This window comes from Chiloscyllium punctatum, chromosome 40, assembly GCF_047496795.1.
Source record: "Chiloscyllium punctatum isolate Juve2018m chromosome 40, sChiPun1.3, whole genome shotgun sequence".
Classification (NCBI taxonomy): domain Eukaryota; kingdom Metazoa; phylum Chordata; class Chondrichthyes; order Orectolobiformes; family Hemiscylliidae; genus Chiloscyllium; species Chiloscyllium punctatum.
The window spans coordinates 68,996,044-69,022,209 of NC_092778.1; the positions used below are offsets into that span (position 1 = coordinate 68,996,044).

At 41.4% G+C, this 26,166-nt stretch overlaps 2 protein-coding genes across 12 annotated transcripts in view; one reads left to right on the forward strand and one right to left on the reverse strand.

Moving 5' to 3' along the window:
• LOC140464736 (uncharacterized) overlaps positions 1 to 10,417 on the reverse strand; it is a 65,391-nt gene extending 54,974 nt beyond the window's left edge. For 5 of the 10 annotated variants that reach the window (XM_072560223.1, XM_072560222.1, XM_072560219.1 and 2 more), the window contains exons 1-2: positions 10,307 to 10,417; positions 21 to 1,149 (exon numbers count right to left, since the gene is read on the reverse strand). In XM_072560223.1, the coding sequence (XP_072416324.1) occupies positions 21 to 1,148 (1,128 nt within the window). In that variant the 5' untranslated portion in view covers position 1,149; positions 10,307 to 10,417. The other 5 variants (XM_072560224.1, XM_072560221.1, XM_072560217.1 and 2 more) reach the window with 3 other exon arrangements.
• The window catches only part of iqck (IQ motif containing K), a 97,045-nt gene continuing 81,221 nt past the window's right edge, over positions 10,343 to 26,166 (forward strand). Inside the window, exon 1 of one of the 2 annotated variants that reach the window (XM_072560230.1) lies at positions 10,343 to 10,518. In XM_072560230.1, coding sequence (XP_072416331.1) covers positions 10,461 to 10,518 — 58 coding nt within the window. In that variant the 5' untranslated portion in view covers positions 10,343 to 10,460. Of the gene's footprint in view, positions 10,519 to 13,621; positions 13,786 to 26,166 lie in introns of those variants that run through there. The other variant, XM_072560231.1, reaches the window with a different exon arrangement.

Below are 26,166 nucleotides of genomic sequence, written 5' to 3' on the forward strand. Positions count from 1 at the left end.
ACACAGAAGTTATGACTTACTTTACAAACCTGCATCACAGATGAGACATCTTTCTTCTTCCTTTTAGTTTTCGTTTTAATTTTTACAGAGTCTTCAAGAACATTAAGTGTTGTCTCTTGTTTTTTCCCTTTTGCAGTCTCAGAGGAGTGATGTAATTTACAAATGTTGTTAGTTTTGTCCAGATTGGTCTCAATTCCTTCTCCTTTAGTTTCAGTGGATATTTTTCTCTTTCTGTGAGATTTTGAGATATATTCTATGTTATTTTCTATTTGTTCCACTTCTTTTCTTTTCTTAGCCATTCCTCCTTTGTGCACTTCTTCTGATTCCTCAGCGTGTAGCTTTCGTTTCTTTTTCTTTTTCGTGCATTTTGTCTCTAGTGTATCCAGAATTTGTTCATCCTTTTGTTTCTTTCTGTCTTCTTGATTAGATTTGTCATTCCCAGCTTTAAACTTATCATTAATATCTCTTTGCCATTTCTTCGTTGATTTTTCATTTTCAGATGTGTCAAAATCCTCAGAATGAGAGCGTTTCTTTTTCTTCTTTCTCTTGACACTTTTGGCTTCAACAACACAAGACACTTCTGCTGTGTTGTCCAATTTGTCTGCCGTATTATTTGACATCTTACTTTTAGTGAATCCCTCTTCCGCATCAGAATTTTCAAAATTTATTTTTTTCTTTTTCTTAATGTTACAGTCACTTTCAACTTGAACTCTGCTTTGGTCATTCTCACTGATATTACTTGTTCCTTTCTCACATGTACTTTGAGGGTCAGAATGTTCATTTGTTTTGAATTTTTTTTTCTTTTTCTTTTTCTTTTTTAAATGATACGAGGCCTCATCAATTTCACTCTCTTGTGAATGACCTTTTACTATGTTTCTGTCAATCTTGGCGCCTTGTTCCTCATCACTAATACTTGACCTTGTAGATTTTCTTTTCTTTTTCTTCATTTTTAGTTTCCTGCAGACTTCAACATCAGTTATTTCCAGCAGAATCTGTTCCATTTCAGACTTCTTAGTTTTCTTTTTTTTGCTTTTAAATTTGCACTTTCCATCATATCTTTTGTTTTGCTCGACAGTGATGTTTACTTCAATTTGCTTTTTACTAGTTATAGATTTTGATTCAGTTGTTTCAATGCCATTTTTGAACATTCTAAAAAGAGTAGGAAACATATTTCTATCACATTATTTAATTTATGGTGCATATTGAATAAATATGTAATTTGTAGATTCAGTATTATGTTCAAGAGTAACTCAAATGTTTCAGGTATAGGGATGTATATTTCATAGACCATCATGGTTTCCAAGATCACGCGTACCCTTTGAGCTCCATTCAACATGCATTATAAAGAACACAACAGGTTTCATTTCATTAGTAATACTCGCTTTATTAAAATATTTAATTTCATAATTTTCCAGAAAAGATTGACCATAAGTTTCTCTAGGCTGCCTTCATAATGTTTTGCACTTATAGGAAATGCATGAATCATTAGCTAATACAACTTCAATAGATTTGATCGAAGCAACAGCAAGCTAATATCACTTCATGCTTTGGATACACTTTTTACTTAATTAATACACCTTACATTATTGGCTGTTCAAGGAAATTAAAAACATTCAGTTGTCAAACCCCAAGTTTTCTTTGTTTAAATCACAGTAAAATAATTGTGAAGTATTGGATAGGCACCAATTGAAAAATCAATGGCACAATGTTAAAAACGGACAGAAACTGGAGGGCTCGCATACACAAAACAAGGCAGCTGGTTTTAAAAAATGTTTACAGGATTATGCTTTGGAAGCAGACACATAGATTACAGTTTATAAAGCAATGGTTCAACCTCATTGCAGTAACGTGCAAATTTGGAATTCACATTGCAAGATGGATGTAAAAATTTCAGAAAAGGTTTAAAGAAAATTTGACAGAATGACAGTAGTGATGCTAGGAAGCACTTCTACACAAAGGCTGATAGATATTTGGAACTCTTTTCCTCTTTTCCCTGGGGTCGGGGAGTCAGAACTAGAGGGCATAGGTTTAGGGTGAGAGGGGAAAGATATAAAAGAGACCTAAGGGGCAACTTTCTCACACAGAGGGTGGTACGTGTATGGAATGAGCTGCCAGAGGACGTGGTGGAGGCTAGTACAATTGCAATATTTAAAAGGCATTTGGATGGGTGTATGAATAGGAAGGGTTTGGAGGGATATGGACCAGGTGCTGGCAGGTTGGACTAGATTGGGTTGGGATATCTGGTCGGCATCGACAGGTTGGACTGAAGGGTCTGTTTCCATGCTGTACATCTCTATGACTCTAACCAGCAGTGGATGCTGGATCAGTTGTTAATTTTAAATCTGAGATGTAGAAATTTTTGTTGAACAAAGATATTAAGGGATATAGGCCAAAGGCAGTGTGTGGAGACAGGCCACAGATCAGCTATGAACTCACTAAGTGGCAGAATAGGCTCGAAGGGCTGAATGGTCTACTTCTGTTCCTATGAAGGATCTCGCTTAAATGGAGCGACGAATGAAACTGGCATTGCTGTTGGTAGAGCAGAGGAATAAAAGAGATTTACTACAGGTGCTCAAAAGGCGCTTTGATAGAGTAGGAAAAAAACTGTCCCTTGACAGGGAGGATGGAGTGGTAACCAGACGTCACACATGGAAAGTGATTGGTAAATAATGCAGAGGAAAAATAAAGCACATCTTTTAAAAAAGTTAATGAATTACATTAATCATGCGTGACTTGAACTTTCACATAGATTGGGATAGTCAGATTGGCAGGGAAAGCTGTGAGGAAGAACTCACGAGTGTAGCTTGGACAGTTTCCTAGACCAATCTGTTGTGTATCTAACAGGGGATCAGGCTATTTTGAATCTGGTGATGTGCGATGAGGCAGGTTTAGTAAATGATGAAAGAGTAAAAGATCCCTTAGGAAACAGTAACCTTAATGTGATAGAAATTAGCATTCTGTTTTGAGGGAAGAAATGGAGTTGGAAACAATTGTGAAGCTTAAATAAGGGTAATTAGAAATGAATGAGGACAGAGCTGGCTGGAGTAGACTTGAAAAGGTGGTTAGCTGCAATGACAGTTGAGGACAAATGGCAGATTAGATTAGATTAGATTACTTACAGAGTGGAAACAGGCCCTTCGGCCCAACAAGTCCACGCCGCCCCGCCGAAGCGTAACCCACCCATACCCCTACATCTACCCCTTACCTAACACTACGGATAATTTAGCATGGCCAATTCACCTGACCTGCACATCTTTGGAGTGTGGGAGGAAACCGGAGCACCCGGAGGAAACCCACGCAGACACGGGGAGAACGTGCAAACTCCACACAGTCAGTCGCCTGAGGCGGGAATTGAACCCGGGTCTCTGGCGCTGTGAGGCAGCAGTGCTAACCACTGTGCCACCGTGCCGCTTTCCCTGCCAATCTGACTATCCTAATCTATGTGAAAGTTCAAGTCACGCATGATATTTAAGTAAACAGTTCAGGGCTCACAGTAAAGAAAAATTCCAGTGAGGAAGGAGGATTCTAGGAAGGGGATAAGCTAACCATGATTAATCTCCTAGGGAAGTGATAGCCTACTGATATTATCACTAGACAAATCATTCAGTGACTAGGTAATGATTTGAAGACCCAGGTTTGAATCCACCCATGGCAAATAGTGGAATTTAAATTCAACAGAAGTTGGGAATTAAGAGTCTAATGATTACCATGAAACCACTATCGATTGTTGGAAAAGCCCTCTGCCTCAATGTCCTTTAGGGAAGGAAATTTGCCATCTTTACCTGATCAGACCTACATGTCACTACAAACCCACAGCAATGTAGTTGATTCTTAACTGCCCTCTGGTCAATTAGGGATTGGCAATAAATGCTGGCCAAGTCAGCGACATCCACATCCCTTTAATGCATAATAAACACTGGAAAAGTTATGGGTATCCAATGAAAGGTTCACTAGACTGATACCAGGAATGGAGGAACAGAAGGCATATTGCAGAATAAGGGGCTGCACATTTAGGACTGAGGGGAATATCTTTTCTCAGAGGACAGTGAATTGATGGGAATTTTTACCTATAAGGGCTGATGAGACTGGGTCATTAAGTATATTCAAAGCTGAGATAGACAGATTTTAATCAGAAAGGGAATTAAAGATTGTGGGGAAGAGGCAGGAAAGTGGAGTTGAAGATCATCAGATCTGCCATGACCTTACTGAATGACATAGACTAAATGGATAGAATGGACTACATCTACGCCTAGTCTTAAGGTCCAGTGGAACCCCAACTTATAAGCATAGGCTGAAATGAGAGGATCCTTCAGAGAAAGAAATGCAATGCTGGTCCAAGGCAGTGGAAGACTGTCTCCGGAACTGTTTGGAATTAGTGGACTGGACCATATTCAAATACTCAGCGGAAAACCTAGACAAGTACGCCACACCATCATGGACTTCATTAGCAAATGCATGGAGGACTGCGGGTCAAAGGTGGCAATCCAGGTGTTCCCCAACCGGAAACCTTGGATGAGCAGGAAATCCACTCCCTACTGAAGAGCAGACACACAGTATTCAAGTCAGACAACCCAGACCTACACAGAAAATTCAGATACAACCTCCGCAAAGCCATCAGAGATGTCAAGAGGCAGTACCAGACCAAGTTAAAGGCCCAAACCAACCATACAGACATTTGCCGCCTACTGCGAGGCCTAAACAATGTAATGGAATACAAAGTGAAACAGAGCAAGAAAGTGGACAAAACAGATCATGCACTCACACCTCCCCCCTCACATCCGTCAATCTTTTCACATCTGACAGAGATTTCCTTGCACATCCACCTACCTCATCTAATGTATCCATTGCTCTGATGTGGTCTCCTCTACATCAGGCAGGCAGAACGTCAACTTGCAGAGTGTTATAGGGAACATCTGTTGCACAGACACACCAAACAACCCCACTGCCCTGCAGCCAACCACTTCAACTCCCCTTCCCACTCCACCAAAGAAATGCAAGTTCTGGGCCTCTTGCACTGCCAAATCAAAGTCACCCAACTACTGGAGGAAGAATAGCTCATCTTCCACCTTGGGACCCTTTAAACACACAGCATAAATGTTGACTTCACTAGTTTCCAAACCTCTCCTCCTCCACCTCATTCCAGGTCCAACCCTCCAACTCGGCAGCACTCTCTTGACCTGTCCATCTTCCTTCCCACCTAGCTGCTCCACCCTCTCCACCGACCTATCACAATCACCTTTATCTGCATCCACCTTCCCAACTACTTCACCCCCCAACCCCACTCCCACCCTATTTATCTCTTAGCCCCCTTCCCTTCCCACATTCCTGATGAAGGGCTTATGGCCAAAATGTCAACTCTCCTGCTTCTCAGATGCTGTCTGACCTGCAGTGCTTTTCCAGTACAGGTTTTCGATCGTTCACTTTACGCAATTTCGGTTTTATGGAAGTTACATTAGTACCAGTTTTCGCAAATCCAAAGAGGATTTTCACTCTTACAAAAAATGGTGATACTATTTCCCATATAAGTCATGCACCTTCGCTTTACACCATTTTTGGCTTGCGAAGGTTTCCTGGGAACGCTCTGCTTTCGGATAGCTGGGGCTACCTGTACCACAGTTTTTGACTCTGATTGTCCAGCATCTGCAGTCCTCACTTGCATCCCACTCCAGTAATGCTGTCCTACAACCACTTCCGTCAGGCAGAAGATATAGAAGCTTGAACACGTGCACCAGCAGGTTGAAGAACCCTGCCATTATTAGACTGACGAATGGACTATCTATCTTCAAAAATGTTGATCTTGCCTTGTGCATGTCCTGCGCGCCTCAGTCTGCCCAAATCTTTTACACCCTATGATATGTCCTTACATACTATGACCTGCCTGCACTGCTCGCAAATAAAGCTTTCCACTGTACTTAGTTATAGAGTCATAGAGATGTACAGCATGGAAACAACCCGTCCATACTGACCAGATATCCCAACCCCATCTAGTCCCAGCTGCCAGCACCTGGCCCATATCCCACCTGGCCCATATCCCTCCAAACCCTTCCTATTCATATATCCATCCAAATGCCTCTTAAATATTGCAATTGTACCAGCCTCCACCACATCCTCTGGCAGCTCATTCCATACCCACACCACCCTCTGTGTTTAAAAAGTTACCCCTTAGGTCTCTTTTATGTCTTTCCTCTCTCACCCTAAACCTATGCCCTTTAGTTCTGGACTCCCCGACCCCAGGGAAAAGACTTTGCCTATTTACACTATTCATGCCCCTCTATAAGGTCACCCCTCAGCCACCGACGCCCCAGCCTGTTAAGCTTCTCCCTATAGCTCAAATCCTCCAACCCTAGCAACATCTTTGTAAATCTTTTCTGAACCCTTTCAAGTTTCACAACATCTTTCTGATAGGAAGGAGACCAGAATTGCACGCAATATTCCAACAGTGGCCTAACCAATGTCCTGTAAAGCCACAACATAACGTCCCAACTCCTGTACTCAATACTCTGACTAATAAAAGAAAGCATACCAAACGCCTTCTTCACTATCCTATCTACCTGCGACTCCACTTTCAAGGAGCTGTGAACCTGCACTCCAAGGTCTCTTTGTTCAGCAACACTCCCTAGGCCCTTACCATTAAGTGTACAAGTCTTGCTAAGATTTGCTTTCCCAAAATGCAGCATCTCGCATTTATCTGAATTAAACTCCATCTGCCACTTCTCAGCCCATTGGCCCATCTGGTCCAGATCCTGTTGCAATCTGAGGTAACCCTCTTCGCTGTCCATTATACCTCCAATTTTGGTGTCATCTGCAAACTTACTAACTGTACCTCTTATGCTCGCATCCAAATAATTTATGTGACAAGAAACTAAAACAAGTTAAACAAATGGATATACCACCTGAAAATGAACAAAGCAGACACAAATACTAACTGAGAAAGCTAATTTAAATATGAAGTTGAAAATGAAAAAGGCTCATAGGGAAAGAGTAGGTGAGCAAGAATAATTCCATGGCACTCAAAGAACCAACACAGACCTTGGGGCCGAATGCCTTGTGTTGCATATTTCTACATATCCATAAAAACATCAAGTAATAACAGACCTTTCCAAACTAAAATCGATGGTTAAACTATATTGCTGTGCTCATTCAGTTCAATATACTTTACTAAGCATCTAATATTTGTACTTTATAGCACAAACATTTTTACATTTTCACACAAAATGATACACAACAATTTACTGTAATTATCGTACATACCTGGCATACCAAGTTTAGATGATTTTTGTCCACAACAGATGCCAGCTGCCAAGTTATTACAGTATCAAATTATCAATTTTACATATTCTGTGAAACCATCATACAAATCTGGATGGAGATAGCAAATAAAAATACAATACAAAAATACAAAACATAGATGTGGAATGGAAATGAAGTACTGAAGAAGCATTTACAGATCTAGCAGCTTCTGTGAAGAGAGAAACTGAGCTCAATGTTTCTAGTCCGATATGATTCTGCTTCAGAACTGCTGTTAATTTCTCTGGAATCCACAGTACTATATTTTTTATTAAACACCTATGGTCCTAATTTTCCCATCTCCCCTTTGCATCAACTCTATTCTTTACACAGAAGTTTTTCTACATACTGTTATGACTGACAATCTTGTACGCAGCTAAGCACTTTGTTCTGAAGCATCAACTCAGCATTCTGTGAAAAGAAAGGTGATTTGATGCTGAACAGGTAATGAGTCAGTAGACAGCCAGTCATATTGGTTCCAGCTGAGGGCTTGAAAAGCTATGGATATTATTTAAAATAAAATTATATTTTAAAAAGACCAAGAATTTTCCTTGTTTTTCCTGTTCCTGAGAGCACACATATTTAAAATAATCCATTCAGTCCAATTTCAGTTAAACAAATCACTGGTTGGTTTGGAAGCAGAGTGTGGATAATCAGATTTTTCTGAATGTTATATAATTATTGCATTTTCACTCAAGGAAATGTTAATAACAAAAAAAGTGTTCTGTATTAAAAGTTAAAGAAACAAAGATGATGAGTATCTGAGAGAACTAATTGTGATTTGGCTTTTGCAACATAGTCTAACAAAGAAAATAAGAGTGAAGAAATCGGTTCTTGATCTCAAAATCTGGAAGTTAGGGAAATTTTGGGCTCTGTTCAAATGCAGGTTTATGCAGAGAAAATTAGTTTAAAGCTTTCAAATATGCCAAAGAATGTCAAACTGAGAGTTAGTGTTTAGCACAGTTAAAGTATAAATTCAAGCAAGTGAAAGATTGGGCAACAAATCATAACAGAATGCAAATCGAACAAAAACTGAAGAACAGGTTGAATGGTTAGCGATGTTTGAGAAGATTTGTAGCTCAGGTTGAGGTTCTGGATGCAAGTTTGCTTACTGAGCTGGAAGGTTTGTTTTCAGATGGTTCGACACCATACTAGGTAACATCATCAGTGAGCCTCCGGTGAAGCACTGGTGGTATGGCCCGCGTTTTATTTAAGTGTTTAGGTTTCCTTGAGTTGGTGACATCATTCCCTGTTGTGATGTACACTCACTAGGCTGATACAAGATATGGAAGGAATATCTTATGAGGTGAGGTTAAGTAGATTGGGCCTGTACGCTTTAGAATTTAGAAAAATGAGAGAAGGCCTTATTGAAATATACAAAAGTCTTAGAGGACTTGACAGGGTGGATGTGGAAAGGTTGCTAAAGTCTAGAACCAGACAGCATTATCTCAGAATAAGGGATCACCCATTTAAGACAGAGATGAGGAGGAATATCTTCTCTTAGTGGGTAGTAAATCAATGGCAGTCTTTATCACAGAGGGTTGTCAAGGCTGGGTCATTAAGTATATTCAAGGCTGAGATAGACAGTTTTTAATCAGTAAGGGAATCAAGGTATATGGGGAAACGGCAGGAAAGTGGAGTTTGAGGTTATGAGATCAGCTTTGATCTCATTGAATGGCAGACTCAATGTCCTGAATGACATAGTTCTGTTCCAACATTTTTCCACATCAGTGCAAAAGACAAGGATTAAATATTTGCATCCACCATCGGCCAGAAGTGCTGAGTGAAAATTTACCTCTTCCTCCCCAAATACTAGTCTTCAACTACAATAAAACAAACAACCACAGATGTTGGGGTTCTGAAACAAAAACAGAAATTGCTAGTGAAACTCAGCAGGTCTGGCAGAATCCATGGGGAGTCAATGTTGAGTCTAGTGATTATTCATCAAAACTCTCTTCATCAGGGAGTTGAAGCTTATCAGATCAGCCATAATCTTCCTGAATGGCAAGCAGCTGAACTATGTACCTCTGCTCCCATGTCTTATTAGACTTATTATCTGGGTGTCAGGATTACTCATTTAGTGACAATATTAAAGGGTCATCATGATATGCAAATGATAGAAGTAACAAAATAATTTAACCCATCTCTGCATAGCTTACAAATACATTTTACAAATAAACCTGAATTCTGCCACCATGCAAAACATCAACTCACAGAATAATTTCCACACCCTCAATTTCACATTTGCTATCAGAGTGGTTTTGCATAACATAAAGAATAAAGTTACATATAAAAATAAAATGAGCCTTGGCAGTTTGTACAAGAGGTCACAAATTATTACATACAAGAACATAACTGTTATGCTAGTGTACAGGTCTTTTGTTTCACAAGAAATCAAGTTCAAAACAGAAATGATTAACTTAAACTGTTGGATTGGTCGGGGGGGGGGGGGGGGGGGGGTAAGTGGATCTGATCATTATTTTCATACTGATGAACAACCAGTCTAAGAATGAAAAACATTGTTGATTTTTATTAATCTATCAAATTTTCCATGAAACTTTAAATTTAGTATTAAAGATCTCTGTCGAGGCCCCAGCAATCTCCTCCCACAGTATCCCAGGATGGGTCCCATCAGGAACAAGAACAGAAATTTCTGTAAAAAATTGGAATCTCTACATATGCAGCTGGACCTTTTATCAGGCCCCACTGACTAATCTACCTCAATGTTTTTCAAGACACCATCTCCTTCTTAATATCTGCATGCCGTAGAATAAAACTCCTGGTTCATTAACAGAGCCCTCCAATGTCTGGGAAAGGTGCTTTCTAACTGCAGGTCAGCCTGCCATCTCCGCTCTGAGATATTGGGTGACAGTGAGTAGAGCACACACCGAGACAGCGCTCTCCTGGTAATTCCCTTCCGTCACACGCGGCCTCCTGCCCGCCGCTGGTTCTCAAAGTAAACCCCGAGCTCGGGGGGAGCCGAGCCGAGCCGCCAGCGGCCTTTCCCCGGGCCTCTCACCTCACTCTCTCTCCGTGCCTCTATCTCTGAACGAGCCGCCACACACCGTGAGGAAAACTCCCGCTTCCCGCTCGGAGCCTGGGCCTTCTGACCCCGACTCCGGAATCACCCTTTCACCCTTCACCCCTCACTTCCTGCCTGTCTCCTAGTAACAATGGCCAAGCTCATCGGTCAGCGAGTGCAGGGAAACCTTTGGGAGGAGATCTGTGCAGGTAATGGTCAGTGAGATTGAGTGATGGCCTGTAATGGTCTGTGGTGGTCAGTGACGGTCTGGAATGGTCAGTGACGGTCTGTAATGGTCAGTGCTGTTCAGTGAGGGTCTGTAATGGTTAGTAAGGGTTAGTAATTGTCAGTGATGGTCACTGGCGGTCAGCTTTGGACACTGGTGGTCAGTGATTGTCAATAATGGGTACCAAATATTTTGGCCTTTCTGAGGCAGAAAATTTCACAGGCTCAGAACTCTCTTGAAGTAGAAGTTTTTCCTCTTCTTAGTCTTAGCCAGTACCATTAAATTTTGCTCACAGTTCTGGACTCCCTAGGCATCTGGAACATCCTTCCTGCATTTACCCTGTCTAGTCCTGTTAAAATTTTATAGACTTCAGTACTTCCCCCCTCATTCTTCACTGGTAAGACCAGCATTTGTTGCCCATTCCTAATTGCATTTGAACTGAGTGACTTGCTTGACTGTTACAGGGAGCAGTTAAGAGTCAACCACATTATTGGAGGTCTGGAGACACATGTGGGCAGATTTCTTTCCCTGGAGGACATTAGTGAACCAGATGGGTTTTTACATCAATTGATGATAGTTGTCATGGACACCGTTATTGAAACCAACTTTATATTCCAGATTTATTCACTGAATTGAAATTCCACGTGTTGCTGAGGGATTTCAACTTATGTACCTGGAGCATTAGTCTAGATTTATAGATTAGAAGTCCGGTGCCAGCCAAAGAGCATCTATTCTAGATCTGGTAATGTACAATGAAATATTGTTAATTAATGATCTCATAGTGAATGTACTCCCAGGTATCAGCAACCATAACGTAACTGAATTTTACTTCAGGTTTGAGGGAGGGAAGACTAGATGTAAGACCAAATGTATAGAAAGGGAATAGTGGGTTACAGATCCAGCAAGTAAAAACAGTTTTAATATGGAAGGACAAAATGTGTTGGCACAGGCTTTGAGGGCCAAAGGGCCTGTTCTTGTGCTGTATTGTTCTTTGTTCTTCTTTGTTGTTGTGTGAAACCACTGCCAATTGTCAGGAAAAATACCACCTGGCTCACAAATGTCCTTCAGGGAAGAAAATCTGCCACCCTTATCTGGTCTGGCCTACATGTAATTTCAGAGCCAGAGCAAGGTGGTTGACTGTTAACTGCCCTCTATGCAAATAGGGATGACAATAAATGCTGGCCTAGCCAGTGACATCCACATCAATTGTAAGGGGATTAGACAGACATCTCTGTAGCCACAAGCAAGACTCTAGGACAGTATGTTGCCTCCTTGGTGTTAGGGTCAAGGATGCCTCAAGAGTGATTTCAGTATATTCTGGGTTTTCTTCATTATTTAGGAATGACAGACAAAAAGGAAATAGCAATGGCGTTACGTTGCTTGTTAAAGAATAAAATTAACGCAACATTCAGAAAGAATATTAGCTCTGATGATGTGAAATCTATATTGGTTGCACTGAGAAACACCAAGAGGCAAAAAGCATAAGTGGGGGCTTTAAATAGACCCCCAACCTGTAGGGATGATGTTGGCAATGGCATTAAATAGGAAATTCGAGATACAAATAATAAAGGAACATCTGAAATTATGATTTGGAGGTGCCAGTATTGGACTGGGGTGTACAAAGTTAAAAATCACACAAGGCCAGGTTATAGTCCAACAGGTTTAATTGGAAGCACTGGCTTTCGGAGCACTGCTGCTTCGTGAGCAGTGTGTGATTTTTTTAAACTCTGAAATTATGGGTGATTTAATTCTGCATCTAAATTGGGAAAATCAAATGAATAGCAACATCATGGAGGAGGAACTCTTGAAGTGTATATGGAATGGTTTTCTGGATCAATACATTGAGAAACTAACTAGAGAACAGGCCAGGGAGCATCTGTGGAGAAAAAGCACAAATAACATTTCAAGTCCAGTGACCCTCCTTCAGGACTGGATCACAATGAGTTCTAAAGAAAGGTCATTGTACTTGGAACATTAATTTTGCTTTCTCTCCATGGACAGTGCCAGACCTGCTCAGTTTCTCCAGACATTTCTGTTTTTGTTTCAGATCTGGAGTTCTTTGTTGTATTTCAGAGAACAAGAGTCATCCTAGTCTGGGAATTGTATAATGAGAAAGGAAAAATTGGCATTCTAGTTGTGCAAGACCCTTTGGGGATGAGCAATCATAATGTGATAGACTTCCTCATCAAGATGAAGAATGACATAGTTGATTCTGCGACTGAGTTCTGAATATAAATAGACGAAATATGAGATATGCATTGGCTGTAATAGATTTGGGAATGTTACTTAAAGAAATGACAATAGCAAACATTCAAGGAGCTCATGGGTGAACTGCAATATTTGTTCATTTCTATTTGGCACAAAGTTAAAACAGGAAAGGTGGCCAAACCATGGCTTACAAAGAAAATTAGAGATATCATTAGGACCAAGGAAGTGGCATACAGATTGGTCTGAAAAAAGTAACATCAGAGGAGTGGGAGCAGTTTAGAATTCAGTAAAGGAGGACAAGGGGATTGATTATGAAAGAGAAAGTAGAGTATGAGAGCAAGCTTGCGGGGATTAAATTCATACTTTGGTCAGTGTTCACAAAGGAGGACATAAGTAACATGCCAGAAATATTGGGGAACGCAGTTTTTTTTGCAGACAGACTCAAGATTTATTATACATGTCAGTACAATGTTTCTTCAAGCTGATAACGTGACTGGTTAATTGTAAAGAATGCTGTTCAACAGATGCAGATTTGCTATAAGGTAGAAACCTAGACAAGTAACTTATATAACTTGCACTTTGTAAATATATGCCAATGCCTAATATATGATTTCTTATATATAATAAATATATACATACACGTGAAGGAAGAGTAGAGTTATAAGAGTAAAGTCACCAAACTCTATGAAAGACAAAACACTACACAGTAAAAGGTACTTCTGTTATTCTGTAATCTTCAGTATATTTACATACGCTCATTTGTTCAACTCAGCAGATGCTTGTTTCTCAAGAACTGAACTTTTCTGTCAAATATCAAATTTTGTTGAACAAATTATGTTCCACAGAAGAAAATCAATATTTGTAGGGAAATGATGTTGAGGGAAATTGATGGGATTATGAGACAATAAGACCCAGGCCCTGATAACCTACAAACTAGAGTGTGAAGGAAGGGGCCATAGTCAACCTGATATTGAGGAATGAGCCCGGCCAGGTGATCGAAGATTCAGTGAGGGAGCATTTCAGGAACATTGACCATAATTCGGTAAGTTTTAAGTGACTTATGGCTAAGAATAACAGTAGTCTTTGGGTGTAAGGATGAAATTGAGCAAAGCAAACAACAATAGATTTGGAGAATGTAGATCGAGTTGGCTGTTTGAGGATAAATCCTCATCTGTCATATGGGAATCTTTTAAATGGCAATTGATTGAGTTCAGGACCAGCGTGTTCCTATGGAAATTAAGAATAAGGATGACAAAATTCAATCACCTTGGATGACAAGTGAAATTGTGAGCTTAGTCAAAAAGAAAAAGGAGGCATACATAAGGTTAAAGAATCATATCCCTTGAAGAATATAAAGTAAGCAGGAAAGAACTTAAATAAGGAGTTGGGAAAGCTAAAAGGGGCCATGTAATGTCCTTGGTAAACAGGATTAAGGAAAATCCCAAGGTGTTTTAATCATATATAAGGAGCTTGAGGGTAGCTAGGGAAAGGATAGGTCCACTCAAGGACAAAGGAGGGAATTTATGTGTGGAGCTGGAGGAAATGGGTGAGGTCGTTAATGATTACTTTGTGTTCGCATTCACAACGGGGAAGGACATGATGGACAGTGAGTCTACAAAAGATATTCTAGGATCGTTGATGTGAAAAAGGAAGCGGTGTTGGGTATTTTCAGTACTATTAGGGTAGGCAAGTTCCCAAGACCTGATGGGATCTATCCCAGGATACTGAGGTAGGTAGATGAGGAAATTGCTGGGGCCTTGTACAAAACCTTTATATTCTCGTTAGTCATAGGAGAGGTCTTGAGGGCTGGAAAGTAGTCAGTTTTGTTCCTTTGTTTAAGAAGGCAACAGGGATAATCTGAGAAATTATGGTGAGCTTTTTGTTAGTGGTCTGACAGAAGATCTTATGGTTTTAGGAGATCTTAAGGGAGAAGATTGGATAAGAAAGAAGTTTAATTTTTTTCAATCAGTGGAAGTAGTTTTTGAAAGCAATTCCCACCACCCAGATGTTAGATTATGCTAAAGTTGGTTCTATCAGAGAAATTCTCAGACAAGCTTAATTGCATATAGGGAGTGTTTACGTTACTTCTCAATCCCCCCACCCTTCCTATGCTAATAAGGTTTCTCTCATTTCAGAAAGGTCTTAATTTTTGATATTAAGTTTTCAGATTAATTAATACTGCCCCACCACGTCCCTCAGTGGACCCTTTCATTACAAGCCTCCCTTTGTCATGTGTTCTAGTCATATTGACATGTGTTCTAGTCATATTGGAATTATATGGTCCTGGTTTAATTAGAATACAAAGTAGTATGACCTATGCTGTAATTAATCCTATCCTTTTTGAATAAAGCAAGCAACATTGGAAAGTGTGCAGCAGCATCCCTGATCAGTAATTGTTAGCAACAATTCAAGTTAAAATGCTCATATGATGCAGTTATTTATAATTTCAGTGTTTTAATCATTCTATCCATTTTTAATCAAACGAGGGTCTGATGAAAATGACATGCAAAAAATCCTCAGGCATTGGAATAGTCTCCAGAAATGCTGCAGCGTTTGTCTGAAAAAAGTCATGCATTACAGACCTATTTGTACTTCTTTTATATCTAATCAAAGTCTTTGCATATTTTCACAGCATCAGAATGTTTTGGGGAAATTGTTAAAGCTTTCTAGCATTGGTTACTGTTTCAAACACTTTAAGAAATTGTGGGTTATCATGCACTGAGACTAATCTTGTCCAGGGAGGCTGGTGGGAAGGTAGATTTGTCTTTACAAGAACTTATCTCGAAAGGCAGTGGCCTCCATTCGCAGCAGCAGCGGGAGCAGTGAAAGTGAGGACCAGGGGGCTGCTGGGAAGGTAAATTTTCCTCAAAGAGGACTTGCCTCAAAAGTCAGTGGCCTCCATTTTCAGTAACAATGGCAGCTGTGAGAGTGAGGAACTGAGTGGGAGTGGTGGAGATGCGCTTTGGGAAGGTGAGTGAACTGATGTATTCAGCGTCTGAACCCGAGACACTACACTTGTGGTGGCTCCTATCCACCCTCCTCCTCTAACCAAAGAAAAAGTCTTTGGTGTGTTGATAAGGTAAGGATTTTCATTTCTTTTTTATCGTGTGATTGGTAAAAAAAAAATTCTTTTTTTCATTTATCATTTGATATTATAGGTGGACTAAATTAAGCTTAAGATTAAAAATGGCAGGAGATCTCAGACCCATGTTATGCTCCTCTTGCTCAATGTGGGAGCTCCGGATGCAGCTGATGTCCCTCACTCTTTCATGTGCAGGAAGTGTGTCCAACTGCAGCTCTTGTTCGACCACATGACGCCTCTGGAGCTGCGGGTGGACTCACTTTGGAGCATTAGCGATGCTGAGGAAGTTGTGGATAGCATGTTTAGTGAATTGGTCACACTGCAGATTAGGATTGCTGAAAGGGAATGAGTGACCAAATGGCAGAGCAAGAGCAGGAAGGTAGTGCAGGTGTTTCCTGTGGTCATCAGCCTCCAAAACAGACACACCATTTTGGATACTGTTGGGAGAGATGGCTCACCAGGGGAAGGCAGCAATAGCCAGGTTCATGGCACCGTGGCTGGCTCTGCTGTACAGAAGGCAGGAAGAAGAGTGGAAGGGCTATAGTCACGGGGTTTCAGTTTTGTAGGGAGAAGATAGGCATTTCTGTGGTTAAAAACGAGTCTCTGAATGGTATATTGCCTCTCAGATGCACAGGTTAGGGATGTCTCCGATCGGCTGCAGGACATTCTGAACGTGGGGGGTGAAAAAAAGCGATGAGGTCCTACAAGCAGAATTTGGGAAATTAGGAACCAAGTTAAAAAGTAGGGCCTCAGAATTAGTAATCTCAGGATTGCTCCCAGTGCCATGTGCTAGTCAGAGTAGAAATGAAAGAATAGGCAGGGTGAATGTGTGGCTTGAGAGATGGTGCAGGAGGGAGGGGTTCAGAATTTTGGGACATTGGGACCGGTTCTGGGGGAGGTGGGACTATTACAAATTGGATGGTCTACACCTGGGCTGGACTGGAACAAATGTCCTATGGAGTGCTTTTGCTAATGCTGTTGGAGAGGGTTTAAACTAATGTGGCAGGGGGATGGGAACCAAATGAGGTTAGTGGACAGTAAGGAGGTAGTAACTAAAGTCTGTAGGGAGTGGATAATTAAGGATTGGAAGGAGACGAATGTTGTTCCTCTTTTCAAGAAGGGTAATAGGGAAATCCCTGGCAATTACAGACCAGTCAGTCTTATGTCTGTGGTCAGCAAAGTTTTGGAAAGAATTCTGAGGGATAGGATTTATGAATATTTGGCAAAGCATAGTGTGATTAAAGGCAGTCAGCATGGCTTTGTGAGGGGCAGGTTATGCCTCACAAATCTTATTGAGTTCTTCGAGGAGGTGTCAAGACAGTTCGATGACGGTCAAGCAGTGGATGTGGTGTATATGGACTTCAGCGAGGCATTTGATAGGGTTCCCCATGGTAGGCTCATTGATAAAGTCAGGAAGTATGGGATGCAGGGAGATTTAGCTATCTGGATTCAGAATTGGCTGGCTGACAGAAGGCAAAGAGTGGTTGTAGATGAAAAGTATTCTGCCTGGAGGACAGTGTTGAGTGGGATACCACAGGGCTCTGTTCTTGGACCTCTGCTCTTTTCAGTTTTTATAATGACTTTGATAAGGAGGTTGAGGGGTGGGTTAGTAAATTTGCAGATGACACAAAGATTGGAGGTGTCATCGATAGTGTGGAGAGCTACTGCAGGCTGCAGCATGACATAGACAGGATGCAGAGCTGGGCTGAGAAATGGCAGATGGAGTTCAACCTGGATAAATGCGATGTGATGCATTTTGGAAGGTCGAACTCGAATGCTGAATATAGGATTAAAGACAGGATTCTTGGCAATGTGGAGGAACAGAGGGATCTGGGTGTGCAAGTACATGGATCCCTCAAAGTTGCCACCCAAGTGGATAGGGTTGTTAAGAAAGCATATGGTGTTTTGGCTTTCATTAACTGGGGATCGCGTTCAAGAGCCTCAAGGTTTTGCTGCAGCTCTACAAGTCCCTGGTGAGATCACACTTGGAGTATTGTATCCAGTTCTGGTCGCCCTACTATAGGAAAGATACAGAGGCTTAGGAGAGGGTGCAAAGAAGGTTTACCAAGATGTTGCCGAGATTGGAGGGCTTGCCTTATGAAGAAAGATTGAATAAGCTCAGACTTTTCTCTCTGGAGAGCAGGAGGAAGAGAGGAGACCTGATCGAGGTGTCCAAAATAATGAGAGGAATAGGTCGAGTCAATAGCCAAAGACTTTCCCCCAGGGTAGGATTGAATGGTACGAGAAGTCATAGTTTGAAGATATTAGGAGGAATGTATAAAGGAGACGTCAGAGGTAGGTTCTTTACACAGAGAGTTGTGAATGCATGGAATACATTGCTAGCTGTGGTGGGGGAAGCAGTGTCCCTGGGGACATTTAAGCGACTGCTGGACATGCACATGGATAGCAGTGAGTTGAGGGGTGCATAGGTTAAGATACTAAATGTTACATTAGGATTAAATCTCGGCACAACATTGTGAGCCTAAGGGCTTGTTCTGTGCTGTACGTTTCTATGTTCTCTATCTATGTTCTAAGTCAGCGTGACTAAGGGGTAGACCAAGGAGCAGATGATGGAACGCAAAGGGACAGGTGGTCTGAATTGCATTTATTTTAATACGAGAAGTGTAAGGCTGATGAACTTAGGGCTTGGATTAGTACTTGGGAGTATGATGTTATTGCTATTACTGAGACTTGGTTGAGGGAAGGGCCTGATTGGCAACTGAATATCCCAGGATATACATGTTTCAGGCAGGATAGAGAGGGAGATAAAAGGGGTAGAGGAGTTGCAATACTGGTCAGAGAGGATATCCCAGCTGTGCTGAAGGTGGGCACTATGGAGGACTTGAGCAGTGAGGCAATATGGGCAGAGCTCAGAAATAGGAAGTGTACAGTAACAATGTTGGGGCTCTACTACAGGCCTCCCAACAGGGAGCATGAGACAGAGGTACAAATATGTAAACAGATTATGGAGAGATGTTGGAGCAACGGGGTGGTGGTGATAGGAGATTTTAATTTTCCCAACATTAACTGAGATTCACTTAGTGTCAGAGGTTTAGATGGAGCAGAATTAGTAAGGAGCATCCAGGAGGGATTTTTTGAGCAGTATGTAAATAGTCCAACTCGGGAAGGAGCCACACTGGACTTGTGTTGGGGAGTGAGCCTGGCCAGGTGGTTGAAGTTTCAGTAGGGGATTACTTTGGGAATAGTGATCACAATTCCATAAGTTTTAGAACACTCATGGACAAAGACAAGAGTGGTCCTAAAGGAAGAGTGCTAAACTGGTGGAAGGCCAACTATAGCAAAATTCGGCAGGAGCTGGGGAATGTGGATTGGAAGCAGCTGTTTGAAGGGAAATCCACATTTGATATGTGGGAGGCTTTTAAAGAGAGGTTGATTACGGTATGGGACAAATGTGTCTGTGAAAATAAGGGATAGAAATGACAAGATTAGGGAACCATGGCTGACAGGTGAAATTATGAGACTAGCTAAGAGGAAAAAAGAAGCATACATAAGGTCCAGGCAACTGAAAACAGATGACGCTTTTGAAGACTATCGGGAAAGTCAGACCAGTCTGAAACGAGGAATTAAGAGGGCTAAAAGGGGTCATGAAATATCTTTAGCAAACAGGGTTAAGGCAAATCCCAAAGCCTTTTTTTTGTATATAAGTAGCAAGAGGTAATTAAAGGAAGGTTTGGCCCACTCAAGAGCAAAGGAAGAAAGTTATGCATGCAGTCAGAGAAAATGGGTGAGATTCTTAATGAGTACTTTGTATCAGTATTCACCGAGGAGAGGGACATGATCGATGTTGAGGTTAGGGATAGACGTTGATTACTCTAGATCAAGTTGGCATAAGGAGGGAGGAGGTGCTGAGTATTCTAAAAGGCATTAAGGTGGACAAGTCCCCAGGTCCGGATGGGATCTATCCCAGGTTTTGAGGGAAGCAAGAGAGGAAATAGCTGGGCCTTAACAGATATCTTTGCAGGATCCTTGAACACAGGTGAGGTCCTGAGGAGTGGAGAATTGTTAATGTTGTCGCCTTGTTTAAGGAGGGTAGCAGGGATAATCCAGGTAATTATAGAACGGTGAGCTTGACATCAGTGGTTGGGAAGCTGCTGGAGAAGATACTGAGGGATAGGATCTGTTTACATTTGGAAGAAAATAGGCTTATCAGTGTTAGGCACCATGGTTTTGTGCAGGGAAGATCAAGCCTTACCAACTTAATGAACCCTTTCAGGAAGTGACAAAGCTGATTGATGAGGGAAGGGCTGTTGACATCAAACACATGGACTTCAGTATGATGTTTGATGAGGTTCCCCATAATAGGCTGATGGAGGGAGTAAAGTTGCATGGCATCCAGGGTGTACTAGTTAGATGGATAGAGAACTGGCTGTACAGCAGGAGACAAAGAGTAGTAGTGGAAGGGAGTTTCTCAAAATGGAGACCTGTGACTAGTAGTGCTCCACAGGGATCCATGCTGGGACCACTGTTGTTTGTGATATGCATAAATGATTTGGAGGAAGGTATATGTGGTCTGATTAGCAAATTTGCAGGTGACACTAAGATTGGTGGAGTAGCAGGTAATGAAGGTGAGAGGGAAAATGTTTAAGAGAGACATGCGTGTAACGCTATTTACTCAGAGGGTGGTGGGGCCTGGAACATGTTGTCAGCGGAGGTGATAGAAGCAGGCACGATCATGTCATTTAAGATGTATTGAGACAGATACTTGAATGGGACAGGGAACAGAGGGATACAGGTCCTTAGAAAATAGGTGACGGTTGTAGGTAGAGGATCTGGATCGGTGGAGGCTTGGAGGACCAAAAGGCCTGTTCTTGTGCTGTAATTTTCTGTGTTCTTTGTTCTAATCAATGTTCTGGAGGTGTTGAGCTCTTTTAGTGATGTGATAATGTTCCCACCTCTGGCCCAGAGCACCTGGGTTCAAGCTGTACCTGCTCCAAAGTTGTGCAATAACATCTCTGACCAGGTCGTTTGGAAAATATCAGCAGGGGGAGGTGGTAGCATAGTGGCTAAGTCACTAAACTAGAACATCAAGCTGACATTCTGGGGAAATAGGTTCAAATGCCATCATTGTAAATATTTTTTTTAAATCAAGACCCCAACATGGAGTGGGGGTGTTCTCTTGTGGTGCAGTAGAAGTGTCCTTACCTCTGGGCCAGGAGGCCTGGGTTCAGGCCCCATGTGCTTCAGGGGTGTGCAATGATGTTACTGAACAGGTAAAAAGTCAAGTCTCCAGAGTGGGTTAGAAGCCAGAAAATTACAAACTGTGAGTTGGTCACTGGCGCAGGAAAGGTAATTATAAACCCCACCGTGATTTTGATAATGTGAAATTTGAAACAAACTATTGAGCCAACATTCTTTAGCCATAATGGATAACGGCTGAAATCTTGTCTTTTATCAGGTATATTATTTAACTTTTAAGTGCATTAGATTTCAAGGTGTGACAAATGCATTTATCCCATTTTCAACTGAACAGTTAAGTTTCATTCCTAAAACTAAGAAAAAAAATCCATGTATATTTTAATACATTAGATGTGGGGAGGCAACAGCCAAGTGGTATTTGCACTGGACTGTTAATCCAGAGACCTGGGTGATGCTCTGGGGACCTGGGTTCAAATCCTGCCACATCACATGGTGGAATTTGAATTCAGTAAAACTCTGGAATTAAGGATCTAATGATGGCAATGAATTTATTGTGGATTGTCAGAAAAAAGCCCGTCTTGTTCATTAACATCATTTAGGGAAGGAAACTACCATCCTTATCTGGACTGACCTACATATGACTCCAGACCCATAGCACTTGGGGTGGAACGGTGGCTCAATGGTTAGCACTGCTGCCTCACAGTGCCAAGGACCTGGGTTTGATTCCCCCCTCGGGCGGCTGGCTATGTGGAGTTTGCACATTCTCCCTGTGTCTGTGTGGGTTTCCTCCCACAATCCAAAGATGTGCAGGCCAGGTGAATTAGCCATGCTAAATTGCCCATAGTGTTGGGTGCATTAGTCAGAGGTAAATATAGGGTAGGGGAATGGGACTGCATGGGTTACTCTTTGGAGGGTCGGTGTGGACTTGTTGTGCTGAAGAGCTTGTTCCCATACTATAGGGAATCTCATCTAATGTGGTTGACTCTTAAACTGCCCTCTGGACAATTAGGGATGGGCAATAAATGCTGCCCAGCCAACAAAGCCCTCATGCTATGAATTAATAGAAACAAAATGCACATAAGTAGTGAGACCTCTGATACTATTCCCAGAATGCTGCTTGAGCATGAGTTCCAGGATTTTGAACATAGAACATTAAAGTGTAGTATTGGCCCTTCTCTCGATGTTGTACCGACCTGTGAAATTAATCCGATACCCATCTAACCTACACAGTTCCATTATTATCCATATGTATGTCCAATGCCCATTTAAATGCCCTTAACATCAGCGAGTCTTCTACTGTTCCAGGCAGGCCACTCCACAGCCCTACTACTCTCTGAGTAAAGAAACTACCCCTGATATCTGTCCTAAATCTATCACCCCTCAGTTTAAAGCTATGTCCCTGTGTGCTAGCCTTCATCATCTGAGGAAAAAGGCTCTCACTGTTCACTCTATCTAACCCTCTAATTATCTTATACGTCTCAATTAAGTCACCTCTCAACTTTCTCTCCAATGAAAACAAACTCAGTTCCCTCAGCCTTTCCTTGTAAATCCTTCCTTCCATTCCAGGCAACATCCTAGTAAATCTCCTCTGAACCCTTTCCAAAGCTTCCACATCCTTCCTATCATGTGGTGACCAAAACTGCACACAGTACTCCAGGTGCGGCCTTACCAGTGTTTTGTACAGCTGAAGCATGACCTCGTGACTCCAAAACTCAATTCCCCACCAATAAATGTCAACACACCATATGGCTTCTTAACCGCCCTATCAAACTGGGTGGCAACTTTCAGGGATTTTTGCACCTAATCACCGACATCTCTGTTCATTTACACTGCCAAGAATTTTACCATTAGCTCAATGCTTTGCATTCCTGTTACATGTTCTGAAGTGAACTACCTCATATCTTTACACATTAAACTCCATTTGCCACTTCTCAGCCCAGCTCTACATCTTATCTATGTCCCTCTGTAACCCATAACATCCTTTAACATTATCCACAATTTTGCCTACATTAGTGTCATCTGCAAATTTAGTAACCCATCCTTCTACGCCCAAACCCAGACCATTTATAAAAATTACTAACAGCAGTGACCCAATACAGATCCTTGCAGCACACCACTGGTAACTGAGCTCCAGGATGAACATTTCCCATCAACCATCACCCTCTGTTTTCTTTCAGCTAGCCAATTTCTGATCCAAATCACCCTCAATCCCGAAACTCTGTATTTTGTACAATAGCCTACCACGTGGAACCTTATCAAACAACTTACTGAGGTCCGTATATACCACATTAACTGCTTTACCTTCATCCGTCTGTTTTGTCACCTTTTCAAAGAATTAAATAAGGTTAATGAGGCACTACCTACCCTTCACAAAACAGTGTTGACTATCCCTAACCAAATTATTCCTTTCCAGATAATTATAAATCCTATCTCTTATAACCTTTTCTAATACCTTACCCACTACCGAAGTAAGGCTCACTGGCCTATAATTATCGGAGTTGTCCCGACTCCCCTTCTTAAACAATGGAACAACATTTACTATTCTTCAATCTTCTTGCACTGCTTCTGTCAACAATGATGACATGAAGATCGAAGCCAAAGGTTTTGCAATCTCCTCCCTGGCTTCCCAAAGAATCAGAGGATAAATCCCAACCGGCCCAGGGATCTCATCTATTTTCAGATCTTCCAAAATTGCTCAAACCTCCTCTTTGTCAACCTCAACATCATCTAAATTTGTAGTCTGTATTTCCATGTTCACACTAACATTGCCCTTTTCCAATGTGAATACTGACGAAAAGTATTCTTTAGGCACTTCCCCTATGTCCTCAGATTCCACACACAACTTCCCACTACCTTCTTTGATTGGCCCTAATCTTATTCTAATCAATCTTTTATTCCTGATATACCGATAGAAGGCCTTAGGGTTTTCCTTGATCCTATCCATCAACAACTTCTCATGTCCCCTCCTGACTCTTCTTAGCCCTCTCTTTGGATCTTTTCTGGCTAACTTATAAGTCTCAAGCCCCCTAACTGAGCACTCACACCTCATCCTCACATTAGCCTTCTTCTTCTTGACAAGTGCTTCAACTTCTTTAGTAAATCATGACTCCCTCTCTCGACAACTACGTCCCTGCCTGATAGATATATACTTTTTAAGGACCCGCAGTAGCTGTTCCTTGAATTAGCTCCATATTTCAAGTATGTCCATCCCCTGCAGTTTCCTTCCCCATCCTATGCATCCTAAATCTTGCCTAATTGCGTCATGATTGCCTTTCCCCCAATTATACCTCTTTCCCTGCAGTATATACCTATCCCTTCCCATTGCTATTGTAAACAAAACCTAATTTTGGTCACTGTCACCAAAGTGCTCACCTACCTCCAAATCTAAATCTTTTGAGTGAGCAACAACAAAAGGATGCTGATTTATGTCAAAGTCAAGATATTGGTTGGTTTTGGGAAGTTTTTATGCATCTGGCTGCTTTTGGTCTTTTTAGGCATTCATAGTATAATAGAGGTCTTGCACATTTCGGAAGTGCCTCCTGTTGATATTATATTCGTTATCATTACATGCCAATAGTGGCAGAGGCTGAATTTTTTGCTACTGTTTTGTCCCCAATGACATTGAGTTCCTTAAGTGCAGTTGCAGCTGCACTCATCTAGACAATTGGAGTGTGTTCCATCACATTTCTGTTTGTGCCTTGTAGGCAGCAGAAAAGACTTAGTCTTACAGTCATAGGAATGTACAGCATGGAAACAGACCCTTCAGTCTATGCTGACCTGATATCCTAAACTAATCTAGTCCCATTTGTCAGCACTTGGCTCATATCACTCCAAACCCTTCCTATTCATATACCCATCCAGATGCCTTTTAAATGCTGTAATTGTACCAGCCTCCACCACTTCCTCTGGCAGCTCATTCCACACATGCACCACCCTTTGGGTCTCTTTTAAATGCTTTCCCTCTCACCTTAAACCTATGCCCTCTAATTCTGGACTCCTCCACCCCTGGGAAAAGACCTTGTCTATTTACCCTATCGAGGTGTCTCATGATTTTATAAACCTCTGATAAGGTTACCCCTCAGCCTCCGACGCTCCAAGGAAAACAGCCCCAGCCTATTCAGCCTCTCCCTGTAACTCCAATCCTCCAACCTTGGCAACATCCTTGTAAATCTTTTCTGAACCCTTTTAAGTTTCACAACAGCCTTCCAATAGGAGGGAGACCAGAATTGCAAACAATATTCCAAAAGGGCCTAACAACATGACCTCCCAACTCCTTTCCTCAATGGTCTGACCAATCAAGAAAAGCATACCAAATGCCTTCTTCCCTATCCTATCAACCTGGGATTCCACTTTCAAAGAACTATGAACCTGCACTCCAAGGTCTCTTTGTTTAGCAACATTCCCTAAGACCTTACCATTAAGTGTGTAAGTCCTGCTTTGATTTGCCTTTCCAAAATGCAGTACCTCACATTTACCTAAATCAAACTCCTTCTGCATGTGAGAGGGCTGAGCCACTTTTACAATAATCTTAATATGTGTACTATTCCTGAAATTGTAAATCATCACTACAAATAAATGCAATATAAAGTGCTGGTTGTAAAAACTAAACTCATGAGTTTACTACATTTTTAAAATCTGGATGGTTAGAGTAAAATTAGAAAATGATAGAAATATATTGTCTGGTCATCAGTGAAAAGACGGCTCATGATAACTGGTGTAACTTATCCTCAAATGGAAATTTGAAAGACAAGTTTGATGAAGTTATGAAAACAAAAGAGAGAAGGAACTACAGCTTTTCCAGTCAGATGTTGCAGGTTGCTGAATTCTTTTAGTTCAAGCAAAATGTTAAGACAAATATATCTTTGTAGCTCTTCTGTTGAGGAGAGTTGAGGAGACATTTCTTTACCCAAAGAGTGGTGGATATATAGAATGCTCTGCCCCAGAAGACAGTGGAGGCCAAGTCTCTAGATACTTTCAAGAAAGAGATGGATAAAGCTCTTAAAGACTGTGGAATCAAGGGTTATGGGGATAAGACAGGAACAGGATACTGATTGTGGATGATCAGCTGTGATCATAGTGAATGGTGGTGCTGGCTCAAAGGGCCAAATGGCCTACTCCTGCACCTATTGTCTATTGTCTGTGTTATTTGCATTTTTTATTTTTCTATTTTAAATTTTTGATTAC